Source organism: Zingiber officinale, chromosome 6A (genome assembly GCF_018446385.1).
Source record: "Zingiber officinale cultivar Zhangliang chromosome 6A, Zo_v1.1, whole genome shotgun sequence".
Lineage (NCBI taxonomy): Eukaryota > Viridiplantae > Streptophyta > Magnoliopsida > Zingiberales > Zingiberaceae > Zingiber > Zingiber officinale.
This window is the reverse complement of record NC_055997.1, coordinates 10,410,635-10,421,830: the sequence shown is the minus strand read 5'-3', so window position 1 is coordinate 10,421,830 and position 11,196 is coordinate 10,410,635. Positions and strand designations below refer to the sequence as shown.

General features: G+C 41.8%; 1 protein-coding gene across 2 annotated transcripts; it reads left to right on the top strand.

Annotated features, from left to right (window-relative positions):
- Window positions 1-1,138: 1,138 nt before the first annotated feature.
- Window positions 1,139-3,084, top strand: LOC121995776 (2-alkenal reductase (NADP(+)-dependent)-like). 2 transcript variants are annotated; one of them, XR_006115907.1, is made up of 5 exons: window positions 1,139-1,549; window positions 1,633-1,810; window positions 1,898-2,147; window positions 2,228-2,685; window positions 2,785-3,084. XR_006115907.1 is itself a non-coding variant. In XM_042549543.1 (4 exons), exons 1-4 carry the CDS (start codon window positions 1,322-1,324, stop codon window positions 2,610-2,612), a joined length of 1,041 nt encoding a protein of 346 aa, XP_042405477.1. In that variant the 5' UTR covers window positions 1,139-1,321; the 3' UTR covers window positions 2,613-2,778. The 2 variants fall into 2 exon arrangements, 1 of the variants encoding a protein (XP_042405477.1); XM_042549543.1 differs by lacking the exon at window positions 2,785-3,084 and having other exon boundaries at window positions 2,228-2,778.
- The last annotated feature ends 8,112 nt before the right edge of the window (window positions 3,085-11,196 follow it).

The window sequence follows — 11,196 nt, the reverse complement described above, 5'->3', positions numbered from 1 at the left end:
GATAGAATCTAACTCATAAATCTTATTTTATTGTATGTGCTAACTCTATTTGTAAGTTGTTTTTATTTTTGGACTAATTTATTTTTGCATGAGTTTATTGCAAAATGTCAATCTCGAATGAACAGTGCTCAAGACGCCTAAGAGCTGATTAGAGGCGCCTTAGATGAGGCACTGGAGGCACCTTGGACCGAATAGAGGCCCCCTTGTCCAGATAAGTTTCACAGATGAAGTTTTGGCCATTGGAGAGTTCTCGGAGGTGATTGAAGATGCCTCAGAGTTGATAGAGGCACCTTCAAGTGGATAGAGGTCACGACAAATGCAAATCGGAACAACACCATTAGAGGCGCCTCAGGTCATTAGAGGCACCTCTAATGACCTATATAAGGAAGTCTCCACCAACAAGTAAAGAATAACTTTTTTATGAACTTCCTTGATCTTTTTGTTGCTCCATCTTTGTGCTACACTGTGCTGTGACACTTCTACGCCCGACTAATATAGACAGACCAATATCAATACACGAGTTCAATCAAATTCTCCATCTTTATGTTGGGTAACGAATTTTATTTAATTAGATTATTACATAAGTCTAAGTTTGTTACATCTCAATTTTTTATATATTCGATTATTCTACCATAAGTTATCAATAGAAAATATTAATAAATTACCCGTCAAAAAAAAGTCTAAAGGGTTTATATTTTGAAATAGGAGTTGTTGAAGATTCTTAACTAAGTAATGGCCATGTGTTATTTTTTTACTTATTTTCACTTAACTTTTTTCTACTATATGCACTTATTTTTTTTAAAAAAAAATACATATAATTCACTCTAGATCACCCTTTGTTAGTTTCAGAATGAGCAGCGGATACTTTTTACATTGTTGCTCTGAATTTGCGTATATTCAGCCCATTCTTTTGGCTTTATCTTGTTGATTTTTGGATAGATATGGAATTAGTGAGTTGATGAATGAGATGGCCGGAGTGTCGAGTAATGGATAGATGGGATGGAAATGAATGGTGTCAGTGGTAATGGAGGAATGGTCTAAATTCATCGGAGTTAATGGAAATGGGTGAAGATAGTGGTGTTACCTGAGCCATTTAATATGTCTGGAAATATTTTTAATTTTGACGGATGAAAAAGCAAGTTAAAGTTCACGTTATCTTGCTTTTCCTCTTCGTGCGATTATTCTTCCATAATTTTTCTCTCTTCCTCTGCTCTCCGCTGGAAGACAACGGCGGCGTAGCTCCGGTGCGGAATCTCTTCATAAGAACCATCGATCCGCCAAGGAGAGTTTACAGAGACCGCGATCGAGCGCGCCGTGGACAATGGAAGTGGTAAACAAGTACGTCTCCCACAAGCACCACGTCGATGGCTACCCGTCGGAATCCGACTTCGAGCTCGCCACCACGCCGCTACAGCCCGCCCCCGGATCCGACGAAGTCATCGTCAAGAACCTTTTCCTCTCCATCGACCCCTACCAGCTCAACCGAATGAAGCGCTACAGCTCGTCTCACACGGCCATCACCGCCGCCTCCAAAATCGAGCCCGGGCAGGCACGCGTTGCGTGGGCACTAGTCGCTCAGGTAACGCTTTCGTCGCCTGGTCTCAGTTCACGACTTCGCTCTTCTTGTTGCAGAGGATCGACGCGTACGGGGTGGGGAAGGTTGTGGCCTCTGGGAGGGCGGAGCTGGAAGAGGGTGATGTGGTGGCCGGATTGCTGGGGTGGGAGCAATACACGGTGGTCCGGCCGGGGACCGTCTTGATGAAGGTGGACGCGAAGGATCTCCCTATTTCGTACTACGCCAACGTTTTGGGTGAGTACTCTCTCCATCTGCACCAGATTAAAGAACATAAGAAGGATGCACAGATCGACGCCATGATTTTTTTGACGACTGCTACAGGACCGAGTGGGTTGACAGCGTTCGCCGGTTTCTACGACGTTTGCAAGCCGAAGAAGGGAGAGAAGGTCTTCATCTCGGCGGCGTCGGGTTCAGTCGGGAGCTTGGTCGGCCAGTACGCCAAGCTCTCCGGCTGTTATGTCGTCGGATGCGCCGGGAGCAAGCAAAAGGTGGATCTGCTAAAAGGCAAGCTCGGATTCGACGACGCGTTCAACTACAAGGAAGAAGCCGATCTCAAGTCTGCTCTGAGAAGGTACCGCCAATTCACAATTAACGGCCGGCCGATTGATTCCTGGTGCATGTGAAACTTAGGACGTTCTGTTTTCGCAACAGGTACTTTCCCGAAGGAATCGACATCTACTTCGACAACGTCGGCGCCGCCATGTTGGAGGCAGCAGTGGCCAACATGAACCCGTTCGGCAGGGTGGCAGTGTGCGGGGCGATATCGGAGTACACGAACGCCGGCGAGAGAGCGGCGCCGGACCTGATTGATATAATCTACAAGCGCATCACGCTGCGTGGGTTCTTGTCCGTGGACTACCTCCACTTGCACGAACAGTTCTCGGCCGCCACCTCGGACCACCTTCGCCGTGGCAGAATGATTGCGCTAGAAGATGTATCCGTCGGCATCGAGAGCGTGCCGACGGCATTTGTGGGGCTCTTCAGAGGTGATAACGTAGGGAAGAAGCTCGTACGGGTGGGTGAATTAGAAGGCTGAGCTTTAACTACTTGCAGCAAAAAGGTGAAATCCTCGCCCCCGGTCCCACCGACCGGGGAAGAAGCTATTACTGGTGGGTGAATTAGAAGGCGCTGAGCTTTAACTACTGAATCCATGTGTGTGTTGTTTTAATTTCAATTAAATCTATAACAATACTTTCGATGAATTTCAGTTGATGTGGATTTGGGGTTGATCGTGTCAAGCTCAAGATGGGATGACTAAGTAAAGTAACCACAGTCAGTAACTTCGACCGGCTGAATACAAGTCAGGTCGGTCGTAATTGTAAGTAGATGATCTCGTTCGGAAGCTGAGTCGGATGAAGACGGGTCTTGTTATGCGGAAAGTTGACGGAAAGTCGTTGAAGAGTTGAATCTATCAGACACCCCCTGGAAAGGTTGGCATGGGCGGCTGACGGAGAGAGATGACCAGGACGATGATGTTGTCGCTCTGCACACACTCAGACGAGTCCACTAGCCATTAGGGACCAGAAATCAGGGAAAAAGGTCCCCGGGTCAGACCCTCCGACGCTCAAATCAGGTACTTTTTCTCCCAGAAATCACAGAGAAAGGACGAAAAGTAAAGACTAGTGAGAAATGACGAGTGAACGTACCTGCGTAAGGGACAAAGCGTCCCTTTTTATACTGCAACGGAAGTTTCTGGGTCTGACGGTTGTCAGGGAATGTCGGCTGTTAGACATTGTCTAGCGGTCGATAACAGGTGGCATCTTTCCATAGGCTGGCGATGGAATCAAAAGTGGTTAATGAGCCCTGACTGTGAGAATATTTCTTGACATGCTGATCATTCTCTGACATTCTTTGACAGGCGGTTACGATTCCTTGGCTTGTTTGTCGGGTAGCGTCTGAACGACGAGTCGGTAGTTCGAGATCTGTACCCTGACCTGCTTTTATCTGCTGTTATCCCTGGCTAGTACTTCCTGGCCTGCATGCTAGGTCTGTGTCTAGACCTGCCTGTATATGTTATTATTCATGGCTTATGCGTCCCGACCTACACGCCAGGCCTGTGACCAGACCTGCTAGTATACTTGTTACACTCGGCTTGTACGTTCCGACCTGTTCGCCAGGTCTATATCCCGACCTGCGATCCTTGGCTTGGATGTCCCTACCTGCACGCCAAGTCTACACCCAGACCTGCCTGTATACTTGTTACCCTTAGCTTGTACGTTCCGACCTGTTTACCAGGTCTGTATCCTGACCTGCGATCCTTGGCTTGGATGTCCCGACCTGCACGCCAGGTCTACGCCCAAACCTGCCTATATACTTGTTACCCTTAGCTTGTACGTTCCGACCTGTTCACCAGGTCTGTATCCCGACCTGCGATCCTTGGCTTGGATGCCCCGACCTGTATGCCAGGTCTGTATCCAGACCTATGATCCTTGGCTTGGATGTCCCGACCTGCAGGCTAGGTCTGTGCCAGACCTGTGATCCTTGGCTTGGATGTCCCGACCTGCACGCCAGGTCTGTGTCTAGACCTTTAATTAACTTGTATTCTCAGTCCTCAGCTATATCTGGCCTGCGGACCCATTTATTGCCCACTATCAGGGCTGGTCTTATAATCCCCTCCTTTGACCGCCCCGTCAGCTGAGACTTTGACTTTGGCCACGTAAGCTTGACTTTTGACCTCCCTGCTCTCCACGTCAGCTTGACTGCTGACCAACCACGGAGGCTTGACTTCTGACCTTCCTGACCTCCACGTCAGCTTGACTGCTGACCGGCTACAGAGGCTTGACTTCTGACATTCCTGACCTCCAAGTCAGCTTGACTCCTGACCCTCTTGTGGTATTGACTTATAACCACACCATCATACTTACCCCACAAAACATGCACCGTATCAGTAGAAGAATAGGGAAAGAGCAAGAATTAATATGAAAGTAATAAAATTTATTATTTATTGATATTTATCCTAAGGATAATAATATATAATGTAAAAAAAGTACTTGGTGACCAATTAATAAATAACAGAATTATTCTTAGAATAATTATGAGAATTATTCTAATAATTATAACACAATTATTAGAATAATCTAAATATTAATTTAATTTGATTTGGTGATTTGATCCGATCAATTCTGATAATTCTCTTTTATATCTTTTATCCCCTGACAAACTTAACGGGAGATCTTTGACGTTGAGTTTGTTTGCTAACTTGTTGAAACATTATCTGGATAATGACCTAGTAAAGATATCAGCGATTTGATCTTCAACAAAAATATAAGAGAGATAACTGTTGAGTTGTCACATGTTCACGAACAAAATGAAAATCAATTTCCACATATTTTGTACGAGCATAAAAAATTGGATTTGCTGTGAGATATGTTGCTCCAATATTGTCACACCGAATTTTTGGTACAATATTTGATGCAAGATGAAGTTCAGAGAGAAGTGATTGAAGCCAAATAATTTCTGACGTTGAATTTGCTATAGCTTTATATTCTACCTCAGTGCTTGAACAAGATACTGTAGGTTACTTTTTCGAATTCCATGAGATAAGATTTTGTCCAAGAAATATTGCATATCCACTAGTAGAGCATCTATCTTCAGGAGAACTTGTCCAATCCGTATCACTATATGCATGTAAATCTCGAGATGATTAACAATATAAAAGAAGACTATGTAGAATAGTAGACAGCGAAATATTCTTTTTACATTATCTCAATTTTGTTCAGTTGAAGCATGCATGAATTGACAAGCACGATTTACCGCAAAAGTAATATCAAGGCGTGTGATGGTGATATATTGTAAGGCTCCAACAATACTTCGATAAATTTGTGAATTAGACAGAGCAGGAGAGGATGAAGTTGGAGAGTTGTTTATAGCAATTGGTGTAGAGAACAGATGTGGTTCATCCATTTTGGCTCTTTGAAGAAGTCTAGTAATGTATTTGCTCTGAGAGAGAAGATATCCATCCTCATGTGGAATAAGCTCAATACCAAGAAAAAAATGAGCAATACCCAAATCTCGAGTAGGAAATTCTTGATTGAGAAGACTTACTAAAGTTGTGATACCCTTGTGATCATTGCCGGTTATCAGAATATTGTCCACATAAATAAGAAAAAATATCATAGATCCATCATTATATTTGTGAAATAGAGACGAGTTAGTCTTTGATCTAGAAAATCCTTGAGCTTGTAACCAATTGATAGTCGATGAAACACCATGCACGAGGAGCTTATCCAAGACCATATAAGGATTTCTTAAGTTGGCAAATATGAGATGGAAATTGTGGATGAATGAACCCAAGTTGTTGCTCTATAAATACGATTTCCTCAAGATGATCATGGAGAAACACATTTGAAATGTCCAATTGTTGTACAGGTCAATTAGAACTAACAACTATTGATAATAATAGTCTGACAGATGTAATTTTGATGACTAGACTAAAAGTGTCATTAAAGTCAATACATGGTTGTTGGCTAAATCCTTTAGCTACAGGTCGAGTTTTGTGTCGTTCAAGAGAACCATCAACTAGATGCTTAAGATGGAATATCCATTTAGAGCCTACAACATTCATTGAGGGAGTGCACGGAACTAGACTCCATATTCAATTTTGAAGAAGTGCATCAAATTCTGTAGTCATTGCATTACGCCAGTTTGGATTCTTGCTTACTTGTGTAAAACAAGTTGGTTCAATAGATTTTGAAGAGACCATTAGAGCTCGTGGAAGGGGATATCGAGTTGCATTTGGTGGGCAACACTCATAAATGTCACTAACGGGAAGCATGCGGCGAGGAGCATTATCATCTGAATCACTTGTTGATGGCGACGAGGAAGTATGTTGACATGGTGATGTAGATGACAGACTTGCATTTTCCGAGAATCCAGAACTAGAGAGCATATTATCTACGACCGACGAGGCTTCCAAGATTGGAGCAACAACTTCAGGTGATTCTGATGGTATAGGGGAGTTATTAGAGAGTTCCAGAGCAAGACCTAGGATGCCATTACTTCTGACAATATTATGTGGCATCAAGAAGGTGCCACTTGTATCTTGAGGAGAGATCGAAGAAGCTACCGAAAAAGGGAATAGAGACTCATTAAAAGTAACATGTCGTGAAATATAAATTCATCCTGTTGGTATATGCAAGCAACGATAACCATGATGCAAATTGCTATAAACAAGAAAAACACATTGTAGTGAACGAGAGTCAAGTTTGTGTTTAGTATAGGGGCGTAACCATAAATAATATGCGCAACCAAAAATTCGAAGGAAAGTGTAATTAGGGGTTTGATTATAAAGTTTTTCAAAAGGACACTTATGATTGAGCAATGGAGTAGGAAGTCGATTTATGAGATATAATTCAGTGTTAACAGCTTCATCCCAAAATTTACGCAGAACCGATGCATGATGAAGAAGAGCTAAGGCAATTTCAACTATATGTCTATGTTTTCTCTCAGCGGAGCTATTTTGTTCTGGAGTGTGAGGACAAGAAACTCGATGAACAATTCCACAAGAGACAAGATGACGATGGAGAGATTGATATTCGTTTTCCCAATCATAATGAAAAGAGAGTATTTTATGATTAAAATATCGTTCAACTTGAATTTGAAAATTATAGAATATATCAAATAAATTAGATTTCCTTCTCACAGGATAAAGCCAAGTATATTTACTAAAATGATCAATGAAGGTAACATAATATTGGAAACCTTGATTAGACAAAATAGGTGCAGGGCCCAAACATCAGAATAGATTATTTCAAGTGGAAAATTAGAAACATGATCAGATGAAGAGAAAGGTAGTTTATGATTTTTAGATTCCATGCAAGCCCTACATGAATGAGATGGGGAGGAGGTAATGGAAGTAGGTAAACTATACCTATTGATTATTGACTAAATAATATGAAGGGAAGGATGACCAAGTCGAGCATGCCAAGCAGGTTTATTTGTGAGTTTACCAACAAAAGCTTTGATTGAAGAACTATGAAGATAGTAGAGGCCATTTTTTATTCTCCCAAAAACTCCAATAACATTTGTTCCTCTATCCTTTATAAGATAATGATTATGATGAAACTCAAAAATGACATTATTATCAAGATAAAATTGACGTATAGAAAGTAAATTTTTAGTGATAGATGGAACATGAAAGACATTGCACTTGTGAAAAGTTCGATTAGATAAATGAACATATGTGTTTCCAAGATTAGCAATTTGCAAACCTGAACCATTGCCTACTTGAACCATATCTGAGCCATAATATGACATTACGTCTGTAAGGATATTATAATCTGATGTGATATGATGAGTTGCTCTAGTGTCAATATATCAATCAATAGATGAAAACTCTGGGATTTTACCACAAGTTGTCATTACATCAAAAAGGGGGAGATTGTTGGTGCAATTTGTATTAATGATCTAACTCAGGTTTTAATGAATGACAAATAAGTTAAATTAGGTTATGTTGTGATCTAACCACATGATTAAGTGTGTAGTACGAAGTCTAGATAGGTCAACAAGCTGACCGGATATCTGGCAGAAAATCTAACTAGGTCAACGGGCAGACCAGATAGCTGGTACGAAGTCCAGATAGGTTGACAGGCTGATCGAAGATCTGGCGAGAAGTCCAGCTAGGTCAACGGGCCGACCGAATAGCTGGCATTAAGTCCAGACAAGTCGACGGGCTGATCAGATGTTTGGCAAGTTGGTAAGTTAAGATAAGTCATTAGAGGAGAGTGACCTTATGAGAACGCGTCCCGGTTGAGAGACAGTAGGCGTTAGTCTAATTTAAGTTCATTTAGGATCCCTAAACTGATATCTTGACTAGTTCCTAGTCCTAGGAGGACAGAAACTAATTACTACTCTTTATTAATTATTATTGTCCTAATACTTATGTTGCAGGTTATTTGGACTAACATTGTTTTGCAAGATAAAGGAGAAAATTTTCCTTTGATTGAATAATGTCTGAAGAAGCCTTCAAGCAGTGAAGGCGCCTTCGTACTATTCATAGAAGGCGCCTTCCATGGCTATAGAAGGTGCCTTCCCTAGGGTAAAATTTGACCTGTTCGGCAATAAGCTCCAGCGAAGTTCGGGATAGATTTTGACTTATTGGAGGCACTTTCTACGCCTATGGAAGGCACCTTCCATAGCCTATATAAGGCAAGCTTAATCAAGCAACCTTCAACAACTTCCATACGAGCTACTACGCACCTGTTTGAGGTTCCGACTGCTCCGGGCTCCTACTACGATTCTACTGCGAATCTACTACACCCAACAACTACTCTGAGAACTTCCAATCGTGGCCAGTAGATCGACACCGACACATGAGTGCTCCTACTTCTATTTCTAAAAGTGTCGATAATATTTCATTTATGTACTTGATTACTGCAAAAGAACAAGTGCAATATGTTGCACTTATTCTAACTTTCTTTGTACTCAATTTTCTCTTCCGGAGGTACCAGAAGAGACCTTTAGTGGATTACCCATCGATAGGTCCGCGGGACCTAGTCTTGGAGTAGAAGTCGCCGAAGGCTCCGAACCAAGTAAACCGCTTGTGTCTTTCTCGTATATTTTTAATTTCAATTTTATATGTACTTTCCGCTGTACATACTTGTGATTTTAAAACTGATAAAACAAGTTTTTAAAAACTATATGATTCACCCCTCCTCTCACGTGCGATCGATCCAACACTTTCTAGTGGCTGTTTGTCACGCCCCGAGGGTAAGGTTGTCCGAAGAAAATCGAACAACACCTCCCCTAAGCAGTGACAAATGAAACATGTATAATGTCACAAGGCTACTCACAAGCTATTAACAACCCACACAGCTGGAAATAAACATAACCACGCAGTTTATAAGTAACCCATTCGGCTCGAAGTAAACACAACCACGCAGTTGATAAATAGCTCACACGACTAAAACAAAACACAACGGAAGACATAAGCAAAACATAAAAATAACACAACATACTAGACTAACTGCATATCGGCATGAGTAACACTACAATAAAACCCAAACTGAATAAAAGTGGCCACAAGGCTCAAAACCATATACAAAACACATAACACAATATCAAAATCAAATATAAAGTACCAAAGCGCAATACGAAATAGAATGGAAAACTGATCTTAGATATGATGTGGGACTGGTAGCTAGGATCCTCTAAGCAACTCTATAAATCCTCTACTTATTTCCTGGCAAAAAAAAAACTAGTACAAGGGGTGGTAAGTGCGGATCACTTAGTGGGTAATAATAATATGGTAGTGCATGGACAAAAGTGTAAGGTGATCAAAGATATATAGTCTCAGTAGAAAATAAGAACATGATCATATATATATATGACATAACAAATATACATACCCGTACCAGTCTAACACAAACAGTATAATGATTAGTAACTCACTAGGGATCAGCAACAAACCTGCTCATAACACCTGGACAAAATATATATATATATATATATGATAGTATAACCATGCATGATAAACAGTAATAGATTATCAAATGTGAGAGTATCGCTCTATCACAAGAATATGTCATATGTGGGAGCAACGCTCTACCACAAGCAATCCGTCGTATGTGGGAGCAACACTCCATCACAAGCAATCCACAATATGTGGGAGCAATGCTCCACCATAAATAATCCGCACTATGTGGGAGCAACGCTCCACCACAAACAATTCGTAATATGTGGGAGCAACGCTCCACCATAAACAATCTGCAATCTGTGGGAGCAACGATCCACCACAAACAATCCGCAAGTGACCAAGACGTCTAGCTATCTAGCTAGGGATTGCACGAGATTACTCTACCATAGATCACTATGGGCAGTCCGAAATGTCAAGGTCTCTGTCTATGCGAGATCACTCTAGCATAAATCATTGTAGGCAAACAGAAAGTAGCTATCTAGCTAGGGGATGCGCCAGATCACTCTACCACAGATCACTGTGGGTAGCCCAGGGTATAATAACCCGAGAATAAAACCATAAGCAAACTATAATATATGGGAGCGACGCTCCACCATAAGAAATATAAGTGACTAAAACATCTAACTATCTAACTAGGGATTGTGCGAGATCACTCTACCACATACCAGTGTGGGCAGTCCGAAATGTCAGGGTTCCTGTCTGCACGAGATCACTCTTCCACAGATGACTGTGAGCAGACAGGAAGTAGCTATCTAGCCACTGGCTGCGCGAGATCACTCTACCACAGATCATTGTGGCCATCCCATGATACAACACTCACCATCGACTTGGTATGACCTCACTTTACAACGGGAGAGAGCCCTAGTTGATAGGAGACATGCATATCTAGATGTATAACAATCACTGTCAACTGGCTCCGACTACAAGGGAGCAATGATCGCCAAACTAGCTTATACCACATGGGAGCAATGGCCGTCAGACTAGCTTGTATCACAAGGGAGCAATGATCATCAAAGTAGTTCAAATCGCAAGGAAGCAATGATCATCAAACTAGCTCATACCACATGGGAGCAATGGTCATCAATCTAGCTTATACCGAAAGGGAGCAATGGTCGTCAAACTAGCTCATACCACTAAGGAGCAATAGTCGTCAATATGCATATAGTGCAATGATAAACATGATGTAAATAACCATGATACCAATACA